Raw genomic sequence first — 27,658 nt, 5'->3', positions numbered from 1 at the left:
GAGAAATCCTGGAGACGAGCATGAGAGGAGGAGACGAAAGAGCTTGCGAGTAGGAGGTCTTGAGAAGAATGGAGGGGGCTATTTGGGTGATATTTGGAGACAAGATTGGTGATGTAGCTCGGGGCAGAGTTGTGAATGGCTTTGTATGTTGTGGTTAGTATTTTGAATTTAATTCGCTGGTTGATTGGGAGCCAGTGTAGGGATTGGAGAAGAGGGTTGGCAGACACTGAGCGGTTGGTAAGGTGGATAAGTCTGGCAGCAGCATTCATGATAGACTGAAGAGGAGATAGCCTATGGAGAGGCAGGCCAATGAGAAGGGAGTTGCAATAGTCAAGGCGAGATATAACAAGGGAGTGAATGAGGAGCTTGGCGGTTTCATTTGTTAAAAAGGGTCGAATTTTAGAGATGTTACGGAGGTGAAATCTACAAACTTTTGACAATGATTGGACTTGGGGCTGAAATGACAGGTCAGAGTCTAGGGTTACACCGAGTACCCTGGCGTGAGGGGAGGGCCTGATGGTTGCATTGTTTATTTTGATGGAAAAGTCATGGAGGGGGGCATGTGCAGGGGGAATATTAATAGCTCAGTTTTAGAGAGGTTTAGTTTAAGGAAGTGGTATGACATCCATGCTGATATGTCAGTTAGCAGGTTAGTAATGCGAGAGGAGACTGAAGGAGTGAGGTGAGGAGTAGACAGATAGATTTGGGTGTCATCGGCGTATAAGTGGTATTGGAAGCCATAGGCGGTTATCAAGTGACCAAGGGAGGAGGTATAAATAGAGAAGAGAAGGGGTCCAAGAACAGAGCCTTGGGGGACCCCCACAGAAAGAGGCAATGGAGAGGAGGATACAGAGTTGTAGGTGACACTGAAGGAGCGCTGTGATAGATAGGCAGAGAACCAGGAAAGAGCAGAATCTCGGAGGCCAAGGGAATGTAGTTTATTGAGGAGGAGTGGGTGGTCAACAGTATCAAAGGCAGCAGAGAGGTCAAGTAGTAGGAGTATGGAGTACTGGCTGTTGGTTTTAGCAGTTAGTAGATCGTTAGTGAGTTTTAGTAAGGCAGTTTCCGTGGAGTGCTGGGAGCGAAAGCCAAACTGTAATGGGTCAAGAAGGTTATTTTCACTGAGGTAGGAGCTAAGGCGGTTGTAGACTAAGCGTTCTAGAAGTTTAGAGGTGAACAGGAGCAATGAGATGGGTCTTAAGTTGTTCAGGTTGGTGGGGTGTAGTGAGGGTTTTTTAAGTATGGGGGTGATCTGCGCATGTTTTAGAGGGGAGGGGAGGGGAAGGTGCCACTTGAGAGGGAGAGATTGAAGATGCGAGTGATGGAGCATAGGATAGAATTAGAGGGTGACCTTAATAGTTGTGAGGGAACAGGGTCCAAGGGACAATTGGTTAGGCGAGCATCTGAGAAAAGTTTTGCAACCTCTTCACTAGTAGCCAATTCAAAAGAGGAGAGTGTTAAATGTGCTATTAGGCCAGGTATGTTGGGTGGGGAAGATGTACGCACAGCGGAGGTGTCCTCACGAATTGCATCAATCTTGTCTTTGAAGTGATTGGCAATCTCTTGGGCAGCGAGTGAGTTAGTGGGTAGAGGGGGTGGGGGACGAAGCAGAGAGTTAAAAGTTGAAAAGAGCCGATGGGGATTGGATGACAAAGTATTAATAAGAGATACAAAGTAGGCTTGTTTGGCAGCATGGAGGCAGGAATTGTATTTTAGAAGGGCTGATTTATATATGGTGAAGTCTTGGAGGCATTTGGTTTTACGCCACAGCCGTTCAAGAACACGGCAATGTCTCTTGAGATTTCTAGTGTTGTCAGTTTGCCAGGGTTGTAATGGTCGGGGCCTGATTCTGCGTGTGGTTAGAGGAGCAAGTGCATCTAGTGATGAAGAGAGGGAACTGTTGTAGACAGAGATGGCAAGGTCAGGACAGGGGAGAGATTATTTCATATAGGTGGTCAGTAGCAGAATAGAGAAGAGAAGGCTTAAGGTGGGGAAGGTTTCTACAAGTGATTGTTTGCTGCTTGGAAGGATGGGTGATTGGAGGCAAGGATACAGTGAAACTAATGAGGTTGTGATCAGAGAGAGGAAAGGGGGTGTTGGTGAGGTTGCCAGGGTTGCAGAAATGGGAGAATACAAGGTCAAGGGTATTACCATTGGAGTGAGTGGAAGTATGTGTCCATTGGGTTAGGTCAAAAGATGAGGTTAAGTCGAGAAGTTTAGCTGTAGTTGGGTTGTTAACGTTGACAGGAATGTTAAAGTCACCAAGAATGATGGTGGCATACTAGCTGATTATGAAATACTTAGATCGAAGCTGTTGCAGCGGTCCTGGCGATATGTCATCCCGGAGTTACTTCCAGGTTCGCCGGCTCTGGCTCTGTGATTGGCCGGAGCCCCAATGACATCATTCCCGGCATGTGCGCGGGAGCTGCCTGTAACGGCACAGCAGCTGAAGAAACGGCACGAGCGAGCCGTTTCTTCAGTGCGCATATGCTGATGACGTCAGCATATGCGGATACAGTGAATATCTCCTAAACTATGCAAGTTCATGATAAATTCACGGTACCTACAGGTAAGCCTTATTATAATGCTTACCTGTAGGTAAAAGTGGTTGTACAGCGTTTACAACCACTTTAAGCAGAAAACGAAACATGAGTTCAAGTGCTGTATTGTTTTATTCATTTTTTTGCACTCTTCTTTTTTTCATGTGATGCATGACCTGTTTATTAAAGCATAACTCTAGCCATATTATTTTAGTTGTAGATACAGTTATATTTATTCAGGTTATTTAAAGGATAAGTGCACTTTAAAATAAACCAACCTAAACTGCCCTTCCTCTCTAAAGATGCATACTTATCTTGATCCAACAGCCATGGTTCTGCTGTTTGTTTACATCTAGCATTGCAAGTCTTTTCTATCTTGGCCATGCCTTCACTTTAATGCTCCATAGACCTCTATGGGACTGTCATCAATCATCTCCAGTCCCCAGACGTAGTGACTTAGAAGTCTATGGGGATGTAATGCGCAGGCATAGCCAGAACAGTGATTACTTGCACCACTGGATGCAAACAAACAGCCAAACCATGGCCATCAGCTCTGTGGAAGGGGGAAGGGTGTAAGTTGAGTTAAATATGGGGAAGGTGGATAAAAGGATAAGTGCACTTTGTTTTAATGATCAGGGAATCAATGGAAATCGTGCAAAGGGAACACAAGTTCTGGTGACCCTGGTGAAGAGATTTCCCTTTACTTCCAGTCCCACAGCCACAACAGGAAGTGGGAGGAAATAACTCCAAACTGTGGAAATCTCTGGTTAACACCAGGTCACTGGAACTAGTGTGTCCATTGTGTTACCGTTCTAGTGGCGACCCACAATTTGGTATTTTCTTTAACTTTCACTCTCTGCGATAAAGGTAGAGAGGACAAATACAGAGGGAGAGTCTCCCTTACAGTGGCACAAACATCAATAAATAATCAACAAGTGTTCTAATCACTCTCCTCTCTAGCCCAAAAAGTTATACTTGCTCTTTGCCACATACAGTATCTCACTGAAGTGAGTACACCCCTCACATTTTTGTGAATATTTCATTATATGTTTATATGTGACAACACTGAAGAAATGACACTTTGCTACAATGTAAAGTAGTGAGTGTACAGCTTGTATAACAGTGTAAATTTGCTGTCCCCTCAAAATAACTCAACACACATCTATCAGTCCGTCCCCACATGCCAGGGTGCTAGGGGTAACCTTAGACTCTGAACTGTTCTTTCAGGCCCACATACAATCCCTGTCCAAATCATGCCGCCTTAGCCTCCGCAACATTTCCAGAATACGCCCCTTTTTAACTAATGACACTACCAAGCTTCTGATTCACTCCCTGGTCATCTCGCCTCGACTACTGCAACTCCCTCCTCATTGGATTACCTTTACATAGACTACCCCCCTTCAGTCCATAATGAATGCCGCTGCCAGACTTATCCACCTTACCAGCCATTCAGTGTCCTCCACCCCTCTCTGCCAATCCCTCCACTGGCTTCCACTCACCCAACGAATAAAATTCAAAGTACTAACAATAATTTACAAAGTCATCCATAATTCTACCCCCAGCTACATCACTAACCTAGTCCAAAAATACCAACCAAGCCACTCTCTTCGGTCATCCCAGGACCTCCTGCTCTCTAGCTCCCTTGTCACCTCCTCCCATGCTCGCCTCCAGGATTTCTCCAGAGCTTCTCCTTTCCTTTGGAACTCCCTACCCCAATCCGTCCGACTCTCCCCTAATCTATCCATCTTTAGACAATCCCTGAAAACCCTTCTCTTCAAAGAAGCCTATCCTGTTTCTAAGTAACACTGTTTTTACTTCCTTCGTCAGTTCATCCCCCCACAGCTATTACCTTTTGTATCAATTGACCCTTCCTTTTTAGATTGTAAGCTCTAACGACCAGTGCCCTCTGATTCCTCTTGTACCAAATTGTAATTTAACTGTAATGTCTGCCCTTGTGTTTTAAAGCGCTGCGCAAACTGTTGGCGCTATATAAAACATGTATAATAATAATTTAAAAAACACATAGCCATTAATGTCTAAACCGCTGGCAACAAAAGTGAGTACACCCCTAAGTGAAAATTTCCAAAATAGGGCCCAAAGTGTCAATATTTTGTGTGGCCACCATTATTTTCCAGCACTGCCTTAACCCTCTTGGGCATGGAGTTCACCAGAGCTTCACAGGTTGCCACTGGAGTCCTCTTCCACTCCTCCACGACGACATCTCAGAGCTGGTGGATGTTAGAGACCTTGGGCTCCTCCATCTTCTGTTTGAGGATGTCCTACAGATGCTCAATAGGGTTTAGATCTGGAGACATGCTTGGCCAGTCCATCACCTTTACCCTCAGCTTCTTTAGCAAGGCAGTGGTCATCTTGGAGGTGTGTTTGGGGTCATTATCATGTTGGAATATTGCCCTGCGGCCCAGTCTCTGAAGGGAGGAGATTATGCTCTGTTTCAGTATGTCACAGTACATGTTGGCATTCATGGCTCCCTCAATGAACTGTAGCTCCCCAGTGCCGGCAGCACTCATGCAGCCCCAGACCATGACACTCCCACCACAATGCTTGACTGTAGGCAAGACACGCTTGTCTTTGTACTCCTCACCTGGTTGCCGCCACACACGCTTGTCACCATCTGTACCAAATAAGTTTATCTTGGTCTCATCAGACCACAGGACATGGCTCCAGTTATCCATGTCCTTAGTCTGCTTGTCTTCAGCAAACTGTTTGCAGGCTTTCTTGTACATCATCTTTAGAAGAGGCTTCCTTCTGGGAAAACAGCCATGCAGACCAATTTGATGCAGTATGCAGCGTATGGTCTGAGCACTGACAGGCTGACCCTTCAACCTCTGCAGCAATGCTGGCAGCACTCATACGTCTATTTCCCAAAGACAACCTCTGCATATGACGCTACGTGTACTCAACCTCTTTGGTCAACCATGGCGAGGCCTATTCTGAGTGGAACCTGTCCTGTTAAACTGCTGTATGGTCTTGGCCACCGTGCTTAAGCTCAGTTTCAGGGTCTTGGAAATCTTCTTATAGCCAAGGCTATCTTTAAGTAGAGCAACAATTCTTTTTTTCAGATCCTCAGAGAGAGTTCTTTGTCATGAGGTGCCATGTTGAACTTCCAGTGACCGTTATGAGAGTGAAAGTAATAACCCCAAATTTAACACACCTGCTCCCCATTCACACCTGAGACCTTGTAACACTAACGAGGCATATGACACCCGGGAGGGAAAATGGCTAATTTGGCCCAATTTGGGTATTTTCACTTAGGGGTGTACTCACTTTTCTTTCCAGAGGTTTAGACATTAATGGCTGTGTGTTGAGTTATTTTGAGGGGACAGCAAATTTGCACTGTTATACAAGCTGTACACTCACTAATTTACATTGTAGCAAAGTGTCATTTCTTCAGTGTTGTCACATGAAAAGATATAATAAAATATTTACCAAAATATGAGGGGTGTACTCACTTTTGTGAGATACTGTATCTGAGTTTTGTCTGTGACCCCAAAGGGGCTATCCTTCCTGGCACAGTGACAGCTATACAAAAAATTTGGAGTGCAGTTGTCACCACACCAGAAATCTGTAGCCTGCAATAAAATTGTCTGAGGTTTTAACCTTCACCACTAAAATTCTGTATGTTTGTGTCCTTAGATAGATTTTCCACCACTTCCTATCTTAGTAGTGAGGGACAATATTCCTAAGAAGACCACAGACAGCAATAAAAACCTGACAGATGTTCTAACCCTTCCCCACTCTATCCAAAACAAAAGGAAAACTTTTGTCTGGAGTTAGGCTTTGCTGTCACTGAGGACTTTAATTGTCCCAGAGGACAGTTGCTGGAGCAGTGTACTTTTGATCTAAAAGCAGATGGCTATAATCTAATAGTAAAATGAAGGATGAAATCAGAAGCATAAGCTCCCATTAAATTGCCTGCTAATGGCCACAGTAGGAAGATTCAGTATTAAAAGTTCCTCTGCTGACCTCTTTCCCTGCCATTATATGCAGATGTTCACTCTAATGGACAATCATTCACAACTGTGAGTGCTATCACAGTCTGTATATGCCTCCAAACAATGACCGTGCAATTGCTCGCCATATTAAATCCTCCAATGCATGGACAAATCCATTTGGTACCATTGGTATACAAATCCCTCTAATGCATTTCACTGGATAAGGAGGTTACTCATGGTAAGTATGCATAAGCTCCTGTCTGACTGAATCACGGGGGGGTTGGGGGTCTGTGTACTGGATCAACTAGTCTTTGTATTGGAGGATTTAATAAACTTTTCAAGGCTTTTATATGGTGAGCTGTTCCTGGCCTTCCATGGATCCTTATTCTGCAGGGATATGCAATTAGCGGACCTCCAGCTGTTGCGGAACTGCAAGTCCCATAAGGCATAGCAAGACTCTGACAGCCACAAGCATGACACACAGAGTCAGAGGAGTGATGGGACTTGTAGTTTTGCAACATCCGGAGGTCCACTAATTGCATATCTCTGTTATACAGACTGTGACCTTGGCCGATGGCTATGGGAACCTGCTCCGGGTGTTGGTTCAGTGTCTGAACAGAATATCTACCCTACTATCCACCACTGTGAGACATTGTAGACAAGATGGGTAGAGGTCGACCGATATGGGTTTTTCTCTGGCCGATGCCGATGCCAATATTTAGAAATCATGGTGGCCGATAGCCGATATATGATGCCGATTTTTTTGGGCCAATATGTTAGGCCGATTTTAATTTATTTATTTTTTTCCTTTATTTTTTTAATCCCCCTTGATCTAACACACCTTTCCCACTGGGGCGTTTTTCAGGCGCTTTTGGGCTAAAAATAGCGCCTGTAAAGTGCCTGCAAAATGGCTCCCCTGCAGTCTGTGTGAAAGACAGAGTGCTTTCACACGGAGGCGATGCGCTGGCAGGATCTTAAAAAAAAGTCCTGCAAGCAGCACATTTGGAGTGGTGTATACCGCTCCTCCACCACTCCTGCCCATTGATATGAATGGGCACCACTGCCGAAGCGCATGCAATGCGATTTGGCAGCAGTGCTTCATGGGCACATTTAACCTCTTCCTTGGCCGCTAGCTGGGTTTTATGTGCCCCACTAGCAGCCAAATAGCACCGCTAAAATGATGGTAAAGAGCCGCTAAAACTTGCGTTTTACCATCAACGCCTGCCCGCTCCAGTGTGAAAGCAGCCTTCATAAGTGATACAGAAAATGTCTTACATTTAGTGCCCGTTCACACTACCGCGACTTGTCAGGCGACTTAGCCGCCTGACAAGTCGCGCTCCGTTCTGTACTATGGAATCGTTCTAATAGGAGCGACTCAAGAAAAAGGTTCATGTACTATTTTTGGGGCGACTTCAGGCGACTTGCATTGACTTCTATACAGAAGTCGTTTTGCAAGTCGGCGCTGAAGTCGTGTGCAGGTCGCGTCTGTGAGTCGCGCTGCAAGTTGCGTCGCCCCTGTGTGAACGGGCACTTAAACATTTATTAAACAAAACAAACCTCCAATCAGTTTACTTGTATGTATGATTTAAATTTAAAAAAAAAAAAAAAAACCTATGTATTAAATAAAAACAGGTAGTCAAAACTTTTGGACAAAAAAAAATAAATGGGCTAACTTTACTGTTTTTATTTTATTTTTAAATAGTGTATTTTTTTCCCAAAAAAATGCATTTGAAAGACCTCTGTGCAAATGCCGTGTGACATAAAATATTGCAACAACCGCTATTTTATTCCCTAGGATCTCTGCTAAAAAAATATATATAATTTTTGGGGGGTCTAAGTGATTTTCTGGCAGAAAATACAGGATTTTTACTTGTAAGCAACAAGTGTCAGAAAAGATTTAGTCTTTAAATGGTTAAACTGAGAACTTCTCCACACAGAGATGACTTCATTCATTCAAGTGTAAACATTGTATCATTTAGTTCTTTTCTTGGCAGTCTGCCCAGAGAGGAGGAAAGTGTTGCTATGACGACTCAGGCAACTCACACTGACTTCTTACAGAAGTCATTTCAAAGTCCCACTGTAGTTCTAAATCGGCTTTTTATCAGCTCAATCGGCCGATGCCGATTATTTAAAAAACGGCAAATATCGGCCGATATATCGGCCGGCCGATATATCGGTCGACCTCTAAAGATGGGTAGTAGAGAGGAAATCAATAAGAAGAGGGACCTACAAGCTTATTTTGAGTTTGCATGTTCTCTCTGTGCCTGTGAGGGTTTCCACGGGGTACCCCAGGTTTCCTCCCATACTCCAAAGACATGCTGGTAGGTTAATTGGCTCCCTTCTACATTGGTCCTCATATGTGTATTAAAGCGGGAGTTCCGTTTTTTTTTTTTTAAAAGCCAGCAGCTACAAATACTGCAGCTGCTGACTTTTAAAATAAGGACACTTACCCGCCCAGCATGCCCGCGATGTCGGCACCCAAAGCCGATCTCTCGATCGTCTCTCGGGTGCTGCCGCCGCCATCTTGGGTATGGGAATCAGGAAGTGGAGCCTTGCGGCTTCATTTCCCGGTTCCCTACTGTGCATGCGCGAGTCGCGCTGCGCAATAAGGATGGTCCCCGCTGTCTCTGGGATCCGTGTGTTTCCCAGCAGACAGCGGGGGACCTGCGGAAAGGGGCGTACATTCTGCAGATATCTACGCCGGAAGTGGGTGCAGATACCTGTACTGTACAGGTACCTGCACCCCCCTCCCCCCTGAAAGGTGCCAATTGTGGCGCCGGGGGGGGGGGTGGTTCCAATGAGCGGAAGCTCCACTTTAGGGTGGAGCTCCGCTTTAATGAATGTGAATGCGAGTTGGGGACCTCAGATTGAAAACTCCTTGAAGATAGGGACTGATGTGAATGTACAATATGTGTGTAAAGCACTGCATAAATTTGGCACTATACCAATCCCTGCAGAAATGTAATAGTTTGAATACAACAAATGCCTGAGACAGTGGGTCATACCAAATCTTTTTCTATGTGAGTTAGCCAATCCTGTATGACCTGCTGATTTTGGGCACCTTGCAGCCTACAGGTTAGAGGCATTTAAATGAGTCTACTGCAGGATGTAGGTCTCTATCATTGGTTTTCTCTGGCGGTCTCCTATCTTCTCCTGCCCATTCATCTGCAACTTATCATATAATGAAGAAAATATAAGGGCTGTGCCAAAAGTAATGCAAAACTGGGCATAACTGTTTTATTAACTTACAAAGGTTGTTCAAATTCCACATGTTGGTACAGTAACTTTTCCTCTATAGTAACTCTTCTTTTTGTTCTTTATCTTTGCAAGTGGACAATGAATTCCAAGCAGAAGCAACGTGTCATCATTGAATTCTTGACGAAGGCGGGATGCAAGGTGTCCAACAGGCTACAGAATGTTTACGGAGATGACACCATTGCAAGAGTCACCAATGAAAAACATTGCTCTTGTCAGTGTTCTCATCTCCGTAAACATTCTGTAGACTTCTGTGGATGTTGGACATCAAAACTCAATAACGACACATTGCTTCTGCTTGGAAGCCATTATTTTCCTGCATTGATAAAGAAGAGTTCTATAGAGGAAGGGTAACTCTACCAAAATGTGAAATTTGAATAACCTATGTAAGTTAATAAAACGTTATGCCCCTTTTTGAATTACTTTCAGTACTTGTATTTATTTTTCTAAGAACAGAAAGATATCTTAAAAAAAACCACTTACATCGATAATTAGTTGTATTTGGTGGATACTCAGAGGTTGAAACAACAGCCATCTGCCTATTCAGTTCAGAGATTACAGTGACCATGGTCACTGGGGGTAATTCTGGGTTTAACTCACTGCCTTGTTGCTAAAGCCAGCCATACATGGATCAAAATTCAGCTGTTCTGCAGGGACTATATGCATTTCAATCCATGTATGGGCAGGCTTATTGTACCATTGATCGACTTGGGTACAACCAGCCCGTTCGGTTTTTTCAAAATGTGATTGCTACTGGCGGCTATAGCCACATGCAGTGATCATTGCATTCTGCTTGTATTCTGCCCCAACCCCCTCCCCCCCCCCATCCGGCAGAATACAATGGTGTTGCAAGTAGTTGATTCCACGATCAAAACTGACTGTGTTGATGGGGGAATCAAGCTATTTTCTTTCCTTACACCTTTGGAGGAAGGAAAGAAAATCGATTAATCTAGCAGGGATCTCCAAACTACGGCCCTCCAGCTGTTGTGGAACTACACGTCCCATGAGACATTGAGAATCTCTGACATTCACAGACATGACTGGGCATGATGGGAATTGTAGTTCCTGAACAACTGGAGGGCCATAGTTTGGAGACCCCTGATCAATGGCTTGCCTGTTATTCACAATTGCAGTCATACCTTCTTTCATCATCACTTTTTCAAGCCTTGTGACTAGTATCCAATAAAAAAACATTATGTTTCCTAACTACTCATGTCCATGTGTCTGGAAAATGGTAATGATGTGCCTGAAACAAAGTCGAGAGACATGACCATCGTCATGAAAAGTTTTAAAACATTTTTCTTAACAAGTTTTAAAATTTTTAAAGTTTATTTTACAAAATGTTTATTGGGGTTTTCAAATATCATACAGCACAAGATCTCAATACAAAATAAAATTTATAAAGTTTAATTTCATGCTGATTACAGGCGACTCGTGGGCAAGACAGAGATAAATATACAGTCCCATGTAGTACCAGCATGATTTCTTTTGGGTGGATCACCCCTTTAAATATCCCTGTCCTCCATCACTTCCATCCATTTCCTTGAGTCTCTGTTATGCCTCCATTCATTATCAAGGCCTTTATTTTGAGAAAAAATAAAGGAGTTCCCTATCTATATCTTCACAGGACTATTCTAAAGAATAATGACTTAAGATCAAGACAGGAGCTTACCACACACCTCACCAACCAGTGGCCTTCCCCAGGAGCTCCGGATGTTAAAGCTGTGGCCCTGGATACACTGCTCTACCAAAAGCACAATGAACATTGGCATGAGTAAGTTTAATCTGTCATTATTGTCAGACCAACTGCTACAGGGATCCCAGTGTAGATCAACCACCGTGGATAACGGCTGCCCATTCCATTGCAAAGTCACCTGGAAGTGGGAGCGGGTACCCGTCAAATTCAGGTACCCACTCCCCAATCTCTTCCCAAAAGGTGCCAAATGTGGCAGGGGAAGAGGGCGGTGGGGGGGGTGGGGGAAGCAAACAAGTGGAGTGGAGCTTTGCCTGTTGGGTTGAGCTCCACTTTAACCTTTACCATAATGATTGTAGGTCAATTTTTTTTCTAATAATTTTTTTCTAATCATTTTCTTTATTTAAGTTTATATGTTTTAAAATGTTATATACCAATTGTATTCTCTTTTAAATATTTAAACAGTATCCTAACCCCAAAACAACCATTTTTATATATTCAGTTTACCAAACCTTACATAGGGTGGTTACATTTAGTTTCTTTTTTTATATTTTTTATTTATTTATTTATTTTTACCTGGTAATCCTCCAAAAAAAAAAAAAACAATGCCTGTTACTGATTAGCTACAGTCATTGCTCCACTGAATCTATGGAGGAAACCATATTTGTCATTCCATCTGAAGCCAAACACAAACACCAGTGCAAAAGCGCTGATAGTGTAGTAGGTAAAAGCAAAGTGAAATTTTATTAAATTAACAAAATATGTACAAAAATGGGAGGTGGCAGGAGTCCATACAATGGATCGGCAGTACTAGAAAGCAGAGACCTTTAAAGATGGTACAGTCCGGGCCAGGAATAGATGCAGAGGATGTTGGTGCAGATCTGGATGGAAATAAAAGTCTGTAGCCACAAGGGGAACAGGATCATCGCCGTCTCCTGTCAGACTCGGACCCACCCACAGTGATGACATCAGATGATCAGTCAGAGCCAGGATTTCAGGGAGGTCCTCCCTTTCTTCCTGGTGGAAGACCTCTCTTTCTTCTTGATAGCGTCTCTCTCACTGCAGGTGAATCTTACTGCTGCATGAGATTTAATTACAGAGATTGATTCCCAGGCAGTGAATGTTTGGTAAATGTCACATTCACTGTGTAACGATGACCCTAAGCCACTAACTCACAATTAAAGGAGAAGTATGGGGTTATGAAAAACAAAACGACCCACCTATCGTACGACAGTGGGTCAATGGGGCTTATATCGGCCAAGGCCAGATGGTCATCTGAGGGACACTCTGAGCAGAAGTTGCTCGGGATGCAGGCGTTGGATAAATCCTCAAAGATGGATACCAATGTGGCAAGTCAGAGATCCAAAGCTCCAAGGAATCCTTGAACCAGATGTTCTTTGGATCTCAAGTATCAGGAACTAGTGATGTAATTATCGCATTGGAACCGTGATGAAAAAGAAAAAAGGCTCCATATGGTTCAGATCATAAATTTAAAAGATGTTTAATCCTGATAAAAATATTACAAGCATCTATAATTGATGACTGTAAAAAATGATCACAAACTGGATAAAAAGTAAAAGCAATGTGGGGACAGAAGGCCCGACGCTTTCCGACCTAATGGTCTTCAACTGGGGCATTCACATGGGGTATCTCATGTTGAGTCTAAGACTGAAAACTGAGTGATCACATGACCACCGATTACTCAAACTGCTCCCCACTCTGCTCCTCCAGCACTCACTGGAGCACCAGCCTGGGGAAGTAGCAGGTGCCGCTGGCTCCTTCTCTTAGCCACACACAGAGGTGGAGCCACTTGACAATCAGCCAGCCTGGTAGATCCCAACAATACTTTTATGTTTACCTTTTCCGGTCCCTTTTGCCCTTAGCCCCTTTGTCTTTCCCTACCTATGCTAGCTGATGTAGCGGTCCACAGATCTGAAAACTGCGATCTTCTTTCTTCCATGACTTGAGGAAAAAGTAGGCTCAGAGAGATTCTCATTGTTCAGCGTGGCCAGTTGTCGGTGCTGACCAGTGACAACTAATTATTGGAAGCATTATGAAGCTACACAGAACTCAGGCATTTTCCAGTTGCCCCCGACCACTATACTGGCTGAGGAAGGTGCGAGAAGATATCAAAGAAGCCAAGTACAGCAGAAACCTAGGGGGGTAGGGAGGATGTTGTGAATTTATTTTAATTTTTTTGTGAAAATGGGAATTAACTCATTAAACTGTTATTCACTTATGTAATGTCCTACTAAATCTACTACAGTTCATTTAATACTAATGTCTCCAACGTCTCCACAGGTTGCCAGTGGTGCTGTCCAAGGGTAGCTACATTACTCCTCTATAGATAGAATGGAGGTCTGGGTGTTGCCACCCAAAGATAGGAATTGTGTGACTAGCTGGATCATCAGTCATAAATAAGGGAAACACAAGCCAAAAAAGAAAACAAATTCAGCCACAACATTTACAGACGAGTACGCTGAAATATATTCATTTTTTATACTTTAAAGCATTTTGCCAATTGGCATGATTAAAGTATCAGGTAAGTAAAAAGGGGGGGGGGGAATCATTAATGCCTAAACATTTTTTTACCTTATTGCAAGGAATTCACAAATTGAATCTCTTCTGATTTGCTGATATATGCCATGTGTGTAGCTTGCACCCTAGGGAGCCATTTGTTTGATCAGTGTAGTGACTGATTGCTATTCCTAGGAACATTTAGTAGCAGTAGCCCTGAGCCCACCCTGTTGTGTGACATTAGCAAATTAAAGTTTGCTAATGTCTTCCTGTTTCTCCTCCTTAGCCCTTGTACACACGGTTGGACATTCCGATGGAAAATGTCCGATCGGACCGTGTTGTCGGATAATCTGACCGTGTGTGGGCTCCATCGGACTGTTTCCGTCGCAATATCTGACCGACAAAGTTTTAGAGCTGGGATATAAAATTTTCCAACAACATGATCCGATCGGACTTTGTCCGATCGTTTGTAGAGAATTCCGATCAAAGTGTCACGCATGCTCAGATCAAATTCCTAGACCAAAGCTATTGGCTACTAGCCTGAACGTAGTCCCGTCGTAACTAAATTACGTCATCACGTTCCGAACGATCGGATTTTCCAACAACTTTGTCCGACCGTGTGTATGCAACATCAGTTTCGGACAAAATCCGACGGATTTTTTTTGTCGGAATGTCCGACCGTGTGTACAAGGGCTAAGACTCCATTGGTCGGGAGGAGAAGGGATGGGCGGAACACAGAGAAGACGGTGGGCAAGCCGATCCCTCTGGTCTTGCACTGCACACAGCTTTTGTGTTGCTGACTCAGTCTAGAAGCAGGGGAGACAGAGGGATTCCTGTGTTCCAGGAGAAGCAAGAGCTGAAGGAAACCCACACTTCGAAGGTAAGTAATCCAACTGCTGGATTCTCTTGTTTGCCATTATTGTTATTATGGGACAGTTTTGCACTTTCAACGACGGGGGAGGGGTTTATTGTGAGATGGCAGGCTGGAGCGATGGGGGGGGGTCTGTGTTCAGGTCTGTCTGCCCCCCCCCTCGACAGATGGAGCACCAGCTGACACTGTTTAGTAGCATGACTGAGCTACTGAGAGCTGCCCATGTTCTAGTTATCTCCTGTAGATACCCAACTCGCACCCAGAGTTCCATGGAGGTTTCTTGGCAGACAACTGCTGTTTCTTTGCTGTCTTTCCTCATCTCTAAATCCCTAAATAAACTCGAAGCATCATTCTCGCATCTAAGAGGTTTGTGATAATGAGAAGGCGATATGTAATTTTCCCAAACATCCTAATGGCTAAAATGACATGTGTTCCACCGAGGAGAGCGGCAGAAATGCTTAAATTAGAACTTTCCAACCACGTCCAGTGCCCACACACTGACAGCTTGTGTTCCATTTGTCAGTGGGATTACTCAGCCTATGGTACCGTCAGCGGCAAATTTCACGACTAATGTCATAAATATATGGAATTAAAAATAAATCCTTATCATTAACGGACAGCTTCAGACAAACCGCTCAATGCACAGCTGAAACGTGTAGTAATTATTGGTAAAATAACACTCCTATAGCGGGCATTGGCCATGTGCGCTCAAGGTGACCTGACCTTTATCTACTGCAGTAAGCAACACTGCTTGGTCACCGTCCTGCCCCCAGCCTGCATTGTTATTGGATAGTAGAAGAAAAGCAACAAGCTAATGAGGTCATCTCTCTGCTCTACTGTCAGCACGTTCTTTGTCAGCTCATATTGTTCTGGAAACAGTGTGTTAAAAAAAAATCTTTAAAAATAATTTAATAAAAAGGAAAACAAACAAATTGAAAAAAAATATATATTTTGCTGAGCGCCCCCATTCAATTAAAACAGCAGGGTGCAGTATTCTTGCTGAGGCATCTGTACACCCCCCTACTGCCTCTGCAGTTAAGGGGGTGGTAAAAGTGCATCTCAACCACAGGATTTTACAATCCTCCAACCTCCAGTTTTAATGTCTTTAAAGTATAACTAAAGGCTAAACTTTTGTTTTAGTTTTGGACAGAGGGGAGATGGATTAGAAACCTATAAGTTTTGTATTGCAGTCTATTCCCCCTGGAGAGTAACTTTCTCTGTTTGGCCTGGTTACCTTTATAATCGAAAGGGAAATGAAAGAAAACCCCAAATTTTTGGGTTGTCCCCAGAAATGTAATACAGGGAAAATTTTCCAACGGGGACACTAGTTCTGGTGACCCGGGGGTCCAGAAGGAATTCCCTTATTTCCTGTTTGCAGTGATTTCTCTCACTTCCTGTTGTAGCTATGGGACAGGAAATGAAGGTAAATCTCCACAATGGGACACATATGGCAAAAAATAAACAACTGATAGGAGTTATAACCCTTCCTTACTCTATCCAGAATGATAAAAAAAATGTTTTACCTATAGTTCTAATTTAAGACCCCTTTCACACTGGAGGCATTTTTCAGGCGCTAAAGGGCTAAAAATAGCACCTGTAAAGGGCCTGAAAAACGCCTCCCCTGCCCACCCCAATGTGAAAGACAGAGTATTTTCACACTGGGGCATTGCGCTGGCAGAACGTTAAAAAAAAGTCCTGCATGCAGTATCTTTGGGGCGGTGGAGGAACAGTGTATACACCGCTTCTCCACAGCAGTATTAATTTAGTCGACTAAAACCGACTAAAACATTTTAGTCGACTAACTTAATACCATTTTAGTCAACTAAAACTAAAACAAATGAGATGACTAAATTATGACTAAAACTAAAATGACATTTTAGTCAAAAGGCTAAAATGGGACTAAAATTAAAATGACGTTTTAGCCAAAAGACTAAGGCCGCGTACACACGGGCGGACTGTATGGCCTACTTAGTCCGTCATACAATCCGACGGACAGTCCGTCATACTTTCGAATGAACGGACTTGACCACACACGGATAGCCAAACAGTCCGACGAAAGCTTGCGTGATGACGTGTACAGCACGTACGACGGGACTAGAAATAGGAAGTCCAATACACAGCAATGCACCCTTCCGCCGTGTAAATCCTTTCTGAGCATGCGCCATTCTTAGTCCGTCGAACTAGCCTACTCACGAGCGGATTGTCCGCTGAAACCAAAGTATGACGGGCAGAATTACGGAAATTCCGAAATACTTAGTACGCCAGACTGCACGCTGAAAAAGTCCGCTGAAGCCCACACACGAGCGGACTGTCCGCTGAAATGTGTTTCGACGGACTAAGTAGGCCATACAGTCCGCCCATGTGTACGCGGCCTAAGACTAAAACTAAATTAAAATTTGACGTCAAAATTAACACTGGTCTGTAGTGCATATTGATACCTCAATACCATAAATAATAACATATTAGATTTTTCACTCCAGCAGTATATAATGCGTTTGGAAATTTTAGAGAAATAATGCATTACAATTTAACTGTGCCCATTAGATTTTAGATGACTAAAATGAGTTTTAGTCGACTAAAATGTAGTGGAGAATTTAATTGACTAAAATGTAGGACATTTTATTAGACTAAAATGTCCTAGAAATTTAGTCGACTAAATACGACTAAACCTAAAACAATTGCAGAAGACTAAAATGGGACTAATGCCCCATACACACGATCGGAAATTCCACCAGCAAAAGTCCGATGTGAGCTTTTGGTCGGAAATTCCGACCGTGTGTATGCGCCATTGGACTTTTGCTGGTGGAATTCCCGCCAGAAAGAGATTGAAAGCAGGTTCTCATTTTTTCAGTCGGAAAAAGTTCAGATCGGAAATTCCGATCATCTGTACCAATTCCGACGCGCAAAATTCCTATGCATGCTCGGAAACAATTCGACACATGCCTGGAAGCATTGCACTTCATTTTCTTGGTACGTCACCGCGTTCTTGACAATCGAAATTTCCAAGATCTTTTGTGTGACGGTGTGTATGCAAGCCAAGCTTGAGCGGAATTCCATTGGAAAAACATATAAGATTTTTCTGATGGAAATTCTTCTCATGTGTACGGGGCATAGTGCCCCGTACACACGATTGGAATTTTGGTTGGAAAAAGCTCTGATGGTTTCCCGGACGGAATTCCGACGGGATTTCGCTCAAGCTGTCTTGCGTGCACACGGTCACACAATATTCCGACCCTCACGAACGCGGTGACGTTTAACACATACTACGGGACTAGAAAAAGGAAGTTCAATAGCCAGTAGCCAATAGCTTCCATCTCGTAGTTGAATCTGAGCATGCGTGACTTTTTGCGCATCATAATTGCATACACACGATCTGAATTTCTGATAGAGACTTTTTCCATTGGAAAAATTGAGAACCTGCTCTCAATTTTTTTCCCCGTCGGAAATTCGGCCAGCAAAATTCAGATGGAGCATACACACAGTCGCATTTTCCAATGAAAAGCTCTCATCAGTCTTTTGCTGGCCGAAATTTCGACCGCGTGTACGCAGCATAAGAGTAAAAGTAAAACGAAATCAAAATTTGCTGCCAAAGTTAACACTGCTCCACAGCCCCTGACCATTCAAATGAAATTAAATGAAATGAAAGCACTTCGGCAGCAGCGCTACACGGGCGCATATAACCCTTTATTCGGCCGCTAGTGGGGGTTAAAAGCGGGCAAATAGTGCTGCTAAAACAAAAGTAAAGTAAAAGTAAAGTGCTGCTAAAACTAGTGGCGCTTTCCTCCTAGTGCTGCCTGCGGCTCAGTGTGAAAGGGCTATAATGAGGAGGCTGCAGGGGCCGGTTGCACGGTGGGAGGGGCCCTGCTGGAGCGTAGAACAAGGTAAGTCCTTTTTCCAGCACCTCTAGACATAATTAACGAGCATTTAATGCTTGTAATGCAGGGGGGAGGGGGGATTACTGCGAGGGTATGGTTTTTTTTTTTTTTTATTCCTGCAGATGGGCTTTAGAATGGGTATATATTATATTAATCTTATAACTAGCAAGACATTAACTCTTTCAATACGACTACAGATATTTCCAATGGTTTTGCCTTTCCAGCTACCAGACTTCTCTTATGCCCCGTACACACGGTCGGATTTTCCGATGGAAAATGTTCGATGGGAGCTCCTTGTTGGAAATTCTGACTATGTGTAGGGACATTTTCCATTTGAATTTCCGACACACAAAATTTGAGATCTGGGAAAATCGGTTGTCGGAAATTCTGAGCGTGTGTAGACAATTCCGACGCACAAAATTCCACGCATGCTCGGAATCAAGCAGAAGAGCCACACTGGCTATTGAACTTCAATTTTCTCGGCTCGTCGTACATCACGGCGTTCTTGACGCTCGGAATTTCCGACTTGTGTGACCGTGTGTTTGCAAGACAAGTTTGAACCAACATCCGTCGGAAAAAATCGCATGGATTTTGTTGTCGGGATGTCCAATCGTGTGTACGGGGCATTAGGGGAAAAATAGCAGTTGGCAAGAAATATTTTTTTTGCAGGAGTCACATAGGGCCCCATAGACACGGCAGTCAGATCAGCCAGATCAAGCAACAGGCTCTTCCTCTCTACCTGCCAGGATGGTTAATCCCGCGTTGCCTTGACACATTGCTAAATGCCACATTCTTTATGTATTACAATGTAGAGAAGATAATGTTGACTTGCATGTGATTAAAGTGGCCACAAAGGAGCAGGTCGTCATTTTGTGTGCTGCTGGTTAAAATTCTATTATATAGAAAAGCGTGTGACCTGCGTTGTCGCCTCGATGCCTTTTATCGGAGGTAGGGAGCTGCTTCTGCCTATTCATATGGAAATTGGCGTGTTCCGATGTTCTGTGCAGACAGCGCTTCCTGCAACTCAAAAGGAAAATCAGTTAACTCGTTAGAAGCTTTATCAAAGCTTTGGCAGCAGCGTATTTGCTAGTAATTGGGCAAATGATGGGTAAAGAGGAATAAATTGGTTACTTTATGTGAAAGATGTGCCACGTATATTTAAATCTCAATTCCAGAACACAGATGGAATTACAAGTAAGCTGTCAAAGGATTTCTTTACTTATGTTCATCCAGTCCTAAAATGTACACAGCTCTGTCATAGAGTACAGCCCTATGTGGCAAGGCAAAAGACCGTTTTTCTCTGATACCCTATATTACCAAAAGTATTGGGACGCCTGCCTTTATACACACATGAACTTTAATGGCATCCCAGTCTTGGTCCGTAGGGTTCAATATTGAGTTGGCCCATCCTTTGCAGATATACCATCTTCAACTCTTCTGGGAAGGCTGTCCACAAGGTTTAGGAGTGTGTCTATGGGAATGCTTCACCATTCTTCCAGAAGCACATTTGTGAGGTCAGGCACTGATGTGAATAAGAAGGCCTGGCTCGCATTCTCCACTCTGATTCATCCCAAAGGTGTTCTATCAGGTTGGGGTCAGGACTCTGTGCAGGCTAGCCAATTTTATCCACCATAAACTCTCTCATCCATGTCTTTATGGGTACACCCCCCTTCCGAGTCAGCCCTTGTCTCTGCCCCTACCCACCTCTGAGCACTGTGCCTTGGTCCCACCCCCTACCCACCTCTGAGCACGGTCCCTTGGTCCCACCCCTACCCACCTCTGAGCACTGTCCCTTGGTCCCACCCCCTACCCACCTCTGAGCACGGTCCCTTGGTCCCACCCCTACCCACCTCTGAGCACTGTCCCTTAGTCCCAGCCCCTACCCACCTCTGAGCACTGTGCCTTGGTCCCAGCCCCTACCCACCTCTGAGCATTGTCCCTTGGTCCCAGCCCCTACCCACCTCTGAGCACTGTGCCTTGGTCCCACCCTCTACCCACCTCTGAGCACTGTCCCTTGGTCCCAGCCCCTACCCACCTCTGAGCACTGTGCCTTGGTCCCACCCCCTACCCACCTCTGAGCACGGTCCCTTGGTCCCACCCCTACCCACCTCTGAGCACTGTCCCTTAGTCCCAGCCCCTACCCACCTCTAAGCACTGTCCCTTAGTCCCAGCCCCTACCCACCTCTAAGCACTGTGCCTTGGTCCCAGCCCCTACCCACCTCTGAGCATTGTCCCTTGGTCCCAGCCCCTACCCACCTCTGAGCACTGTGCCTTGGTCCCACCCTGTACCCACCTCTGAGCACTGTCCCTTGGTCCCAGGTCCTATTTACCTCTGAGCACTGTGCCTTGGTCCCACCCTCTACCCACCTCTGAGCACTGTCCCTTGGTCCCAGCCCCTACCCACCTCTGAGCACTGTCCCTTGGTCCCAGCCCCTACCCACCTCTGAGCACTGTCCCTTGGTCCAGCCCCTACCCACCTCTGAGCACTGTGTCTTGGTCCAGCCCCCTACCCACCTCCTAGTACTACCCTTTTGGAGAATAGATAACAAAGTATCATATTATGGTGTTAGGTAAATTGTGTGGATTGTGTTAATTAACAAAAAAGCAATAAAATGGATCCCCCTTATCCACTCTATAACAAAATAACCCCCCCCCCCCCCCCCCGTCAGCAACGTATTTCCACCCCAGCAACCCCCCCCCTCCCCAGAAATAATAGGTTTCCCAGCAACCAGCATGAGTAGAGCCTCCAGCAATCAGCAGCAATTGCCCCCTCCCTCAACAGTAGGTCCATCCCAGCACCAATAGACCCCTGCCAGCAATAATAGATCAACCGGCAAAAATAGATTTACCCTGCAACAAAATAACCCCCATGTATTTCCACCCCAGCAATAGTAGGTTATCCAGCATCAATAGACCCCTCCAAGCATCAATAGACCCTCCAGCATCAATAGACCTCTCCTTCAACAGTAGATCCCTCACACCATTAATAGACTCTCAGCAGCCAATATCAATAGACCCTCCAGCATGCCCTAGCACCCCTTGCCATTAAATATATTCCGTGCTGGTACTGCATCCCCCCACATTCCTGTTAAAAAAAAAAATAATCCCTTTTATGCAGCACTTTAAAAAGGAGAAGGGGCAGGTAGAAGTTCTGCTTTAAAATATTGGTGTTCCTTATAACTGGGTTATATGTGTGTTTCATTAAAGGATATGTGCACCCCAAGTTAAAGCTCTTACAAATCCATACACAGACTTATTCACACCAGCAGGTGGCCATTAAGGTGCATAAAATGCACATCTGGTTTGCATTGTGCACACGCTGTCATGTGATGTGATGTATTTTTAAAATGCATCACAGTGCTTGCTTTTATAATTTGTTTTCCCTTTTTTAGCTTTTATTTTTTGCAGTGCATTGCAGTGTTTTGGTGCACACTGAAAAAAAATGTGCAAAACCTTTTTTTTTTTTTTTTTTCAGTGCACCCTAATGCAATGCTATAGAACATAAGGCAAATTGCCTTGTTGGTGCACTGGGACTGTGTTGAGCAATGCTGCCAATGGGGTTGGTGTCAATGAGCCCCAATTTCCCTTTCAACAAGGTGGCGGCGGAGATGTGAACCAAGTTGAATTGCAGCACTGCACAGCACCTGCCTGATTGTGCAGTGTGGAAGTGGTGTGTAAATCACAGGAAATACAATTCCTAATGCCGCGTACACGCAACCAGACTTTTCGGCAGATTAGGTCCGGCGGGATCAGTCTGTCCGACAATCCGATCGTGTGTGGGCTAGTCCGATCGAAAAAAAAATCAGACGGACCTAGAAAGAACATGTTTCAAATCTATCCGACGGACTCAATTCTGACGGACTAAAAATCGCGAAAACCGTTTGTTTAGTCCTGTTTATGTCATCACATTCAAAACAAACGGACTTTCGAACAGACTTAGTCCATTCGTGTGTGGCCAAGTCTGTTCGTTCGGAAAGTCCATCGGAACTGCACCGAAAGTCCATCGGGGAAACCGTCGGACCTAGTCTCCTGGAAAGTCTGGTCCTGTGTACGAGGCGGTTGCGTCAGTAAATGAGGTGATGCTTCACTTTACAAAGAATACCCAATCACATGCAAGGAAAATAAAAACACAATTTTTGCTTGCACCTGATTGGATGATGGAAGTCAGCAGAGCTCCCCCTTATTTAGGCCCCATTCACACCTCAGCGTGCTTGAAGCTCAAAGCCCCAAAACGCTGGAGGAGAGAAAAATCAATTATTCTCTATTAGTTCACATCTCCACTCCAAGTCGTCAGTCGTCTGAAGCTCAAGAAAGTTCTGGAGCTATTTTTGTAGCTCGAGACAGGCAGATTTGTGCTTTTTTGGTGCTTTTTATTCCCATAGGAATGAATGGAAATGTGCTTTTTTGTGTGCATTTGTGCACTTTATTGCACGATTTTCTGCTCGAAAGGAAAAATTTAAGAATTGTTTTTAATATTATATGAATAAATAAATGTAAAATAAATACACAACTTAAAATCAATATAAATAAATGAATATGTAATACATAAATAATTAACCCCTAACCTTAAAAAATATATTAAATACATTATTAATGATCATAATAAAACAAAAAAAATAATAATAGTTTATTAATAATATTTTTTTTTATTTTGTGTTATGCCCTGTAAACACGGTCGGACTTTCCGACGGAAAATGTGCGATCGGACTGTGTTGTTGTAAATTCTGATCATGTGTGGACGCCATCAAACTTTTTCCGTTGGAATTTCCGACACACAATGTTTGAGATCTGGATCTAAAATTTTCCGACAACAAAAACCAATCATTTAAATTCCAATCGTGTGTATACAATTCCGACGGACAAAGTGCCACACATGCTCAGAATAAATTAAGAGACAAAAGTTATTGGCTACTGGCCTCTTTATAGTTCCGTTGTACATGGTTTAAGCCACATCAGAATGTCCAACCGTGTGTACAGGGCATTAGAGTGTTTAGTTATTTATTATTTTTTTATTTTTTTAAAGGGGTTGTAAACCCTCACAGTTTTTCACCTCACTGCATTCTATGCAGTGAGGTGAAAAACCTCTTGTAGTGCACCTGCCCCCCAGAGCCCCCCCTTTTACTTACCTGAGCCCGATCGTTCCTGCGTGGGGGAAGAGCACACCTGCTCCAGCCAATGTCTCGGATCCTGATTGGATAGATTTATAGCAGCGCAGACATTGTCTCCCGCTGCTGTCAATCAAATTCAATGATGTGGGGGGCGGAGCTGAGTCCTGCTAGTCCTGCAGCAGGACACAGGAGCATGCCCGCACGGGTGTCCCAAGGGAGAGCGCTTTTCCCAACGGGACACTCGGGAAGAGGAGGAGCCAGGAGCGCCACTGAGGGACCCCAGAAGAGGAGGATCGGGCCACTCTGTGCAAAACCAACTGCACAGAGGAGGTAAGTATGACATGTTTGTTTTTTAAAAAAAAGAAACGTTTACATATCCTTTAAGGCAGGGGAAAAGGCATCCTCGGCCCTCCAGCTGTTTTGAAACTACAAATCCCATCATGCCTCTGCCTCTAGGAGTCATGCCTGTGATTGTCAGGGTCTTGCAATGTCTCATGGGATTTGTAGTTTCAAAACAGCTGGAGGGCCAAGGTTGCCTACCCCGCTTTAAGGGTTAGGGGTTAAGGTTAGAGGTTAATCATTTTTTTATTATTACATAGTATTCATTTATTGGATTTATTTATTATTATTTTTATTTATTTGTGTATTTTACATTTATTTATTCATGTATTATTGTTGGTAGTAGCAGAATTATTACCACCCTAACAAAAAAAATAATAATAAACAACCCTATTTCTAACCCTAACCGTAACTCTAACCCTTACCCTAACAAATAAAACATAATAAATGAAAGCTGATGGAAAAGCTACAAAAGCTGAAAAACCTTGCAACAAATGATGCAAAGGATGATAGTTTTTTTTTTATTGACTAATAAAAAAAATGCCAAAGCTCAAAAATGCTGTATAAAAACGCATAAATCACTCATAAAGACGTGCCACAATTGCACATAAAAACGCACAAAAAAAGCCAGAAAAACGCTCAGGCGTGAATGCAGCCTTACTAAGCTTTGGAGCAACTTCACTTGCAAAAGCTCTGTCATTTTACTTTTAGTACTCCCCCCCCCCCCCCTGTGTGGCCATTGCCCAGAGTTCTGTTGTAATTTTCTTATCGGGATTCTTAGTGATGGAGTTGGAGCATGACAGAATTTTCCATGTGAAGTGTAGAAACTGTAGAAAAGGTTATCCGCATAATAGGCAGCCAAGCGCAGAAAGCATTGTGGCATTTCGGCAGGCTTTAAATATCAGGCTAATGCTAATTTATTAGCGCAAATGTTAGCGGAGCCAATGAACAATCGCCGCAGAGTCAAGAATACAAATTTCATGGAAAATATATTCCGAATGTAATAACTGCCATTATACTTCATATATTCTGTAAGGTCATTGTAACATTTATTGTTGTAAAACTATTACAGATTGACACTTCGCAATCAGTATAGCAAGGGATAGAAATACTATTGAATACTTGAAGTGGAACGATGAGTAGGCTTGTGCAATCCGTTTTGTAATGAATCGAAATTCGGCCGAATTTTGCATCCAAATGTCCGAATAAAAAAAATAACGAATTTCAACTAATACGAAAGAAATTATAGTGGATATAACGAATGAATTTGACATGATTCGGTAATTCGTTAAAGATCTAATGAAACAAAAGGTCGACTCAAAGTAAATCTTACAGTCCAATCAGCTGATTCATTTTGTGCTGGAGGTTGGATTACTGGCAAAGTGCATTCCTGAGAACTGCGTGAGAAGGGTGTTGTATTGTATTTGAGTAGAGGAGAAGAGATATTGTCATTGTGTGCGTTAATAGATTCAATAAACAAATTAGTTTCCAAACTACGAATCATTATCACGAATATATATACATACATACATATCGAATTTCAGTGACTACGAACAAAATTATAGCGCATATAACGAATGAATTCGACATGATTCGAGATTCAGTATAACGAATATCGACACTCTACAGAAATAACTAATTATCTGAAAACGTATTACAGTAACAACATGAATATAACAGAACGAAATGATGTATTTTAGGAATGACACCGAAACTAAACAAAATTTTCCGTTGTGCACAAGTCTAACGATGAGCATTTTATTTTTGGTTGCGTTTTGTGAAAACCAGAGGAAACTGCGGCCTTCAGAAATGTATATATGGACTTAACTTTTTCCTAGTCCAGCCGAAAACAAACCGCTGGCCAGAATATTCTAAAGTTACTATTTCTACTCCGCAAGGGTAGATCCTCTAGATCCCCTAGAGGTGCACCCTCTACTTATTTATTTATGGATATATTGATGATTTCCGATTGGGGCTTATTGTGTTTGCTGATGGTCGTCTCCAGTCTTGTAATGAAGCTCCGCCCTATGATGGGGGGAGGGTCTTGTTGATTATCTGTTTTGCAGAATTTACACTCCATTCCTAACCTGTCCATTTTTTGCGATGCGGCACTGCGTTACTTTAACTGACAATTGTGTGGTCATGCACCGCTATACCCAAATAAAATTGATGTCCTTTTTTTTTCCAACAAATATAGCTTTCTTTTGGTGGTATTTTATCACCTCTGCGGATTTTATTTTTTGTGCTATAAACAAATAAATTTAAAAAAATGAAAATTTTGAACGAAAAGCAATATTTTTTACTGCTGTAAAACACATCCAAAAAAAATGAAAAAAAAAAATCGAATTTCTTCGTCAATTTAGGCCAATAATTATTCTGCTACAAATTTTTTGAAAAACAAATCCCAATAAGCATATATAGATTGATTTGCGCAAAAGTTATAGCGTCTACAAACGAATTATTGGATATGTTTATGGAGTTTTTTTTTTTTTTTTTTACTAGTAATGACGGCGATCAGTGACTTATAGCGGGGCAGTGGTATTGCGGGGGACAAATCAGACAACTGACGCTTTTGACACCTATTTTGGGGACCAGTGACCCTAATACAGCGATCAGTGCTAAAAATATGCACTGTCACTGTACTAATGACACTGGCTGGGAAGGGGTAAACATCAGCTATGGGTGTCTGATCAGTGTTTTACTACTGTGGGGGAGGGGCTTATACTAATGTAAGGCATTGATCCATATCCCTGCTTTGCAGGAGCACAGGATCAATGCCTTCCATACTAACAGAACAGCAATCTGCCTTGTTTACATCTACCTGCGTAACAAACAATCGCCAGGTGCCAGTGGACATCAGGGCCACTGGACCCACTGATTGGCTCCCACTGCGCACAAGCACAGTAGGAGTGAGCCTCCAGCAGCGCTCATGCACTCCCAATACCTGGGAATGCAGGATCTTGTGTATAAATACATAATCCTGCACAGTCCATCTGCTATGGTGTTGTTGGCAAGTGGTTATGCTTGTTAATGGGATTGTAAAGCTTCGTTTTTTTTTTGTTTTTGTTTTTTATAAATAACAAACACGTGTCATTCTTACCTTCACTGTGCAGCTTGTTTTGCACAGCGTGGCCCCGAACATCCTCATCTGGGGTCCCTCAGCGGCGCTCCTGGCTCCACCACGCATCGAGTGTCCACGTTGGAGAAGCTCTCTCCTATGGTGGACACCCATGCAGGCATGCTCCTGGGTCCCTCATCTGTGTCCATTCACAGAATGTAGGACTCTGCCCCGCCCCCGACACTGCGTCATTGGATTTGATTGACAGCAGCGGGAGCCAATGGCTGAGCTGCTATCAATCTATCCAATCAGGACACGAGACACCAGCTAGAGCTGGTGTGCTTGTTCCCGGCCGGTGAAGTATCGGGATCAGGTAAGTAAAATGGAGGCTTGGGGGGGGGCTGCAGCACCACAGAAATTACAATGCATTAAGGTGAAAAACCATGAGG

The 27,658-nt window shown here is 43.5% G+C and overlaps 1 protein-coding gene across 2 annotated transcripts in view; it reads left to right on the top strand.

Annotated features, from left to right (window-relative positions):
* RUNDC3B (RUN domain containing 3B) overlaps positions 1-27,658 on the top strand; it is a 355,495-nt gene that overhangs the window by 313,467 nt on the left and 14,370 nt on the right. Inside the window, exon 9 of one of the 2 annotated variants that reach the window (XM_077490856.1) lies at positions 11,376-11,522. The exons of the other annotated variant lie outside the window; for it this stretch is intronic. Coding sequence (XP_077346982.1) covers positions 11,376-11,522 — 147 coding nt within the window. The remainder of the gene's footprint in view (positions 1-11,375; positions 11,523-27,658) is intronic. 2 annotated transcript variants of the gene reach the window in all.

Source organism: Lithobates pipiens, unplaced genomic scaffold, assembly GCF_037356315.1.
Source record: "Lithobates pipiens isolate NorthernLeopardFrog02 unplaced genomic scaffold, aLitPip1_a1.2 Scaffold_19, whole genome shotgun sequence".
Lineage (NCBI taxonomy): Eukaryota > Metazoa > Chordata > Amphibia > Anura > Ranidae > Lithobates > Lithobates pipiens.
This window is presented reverse-complemented; position numbering and strand designations above follow the sequence as displayed.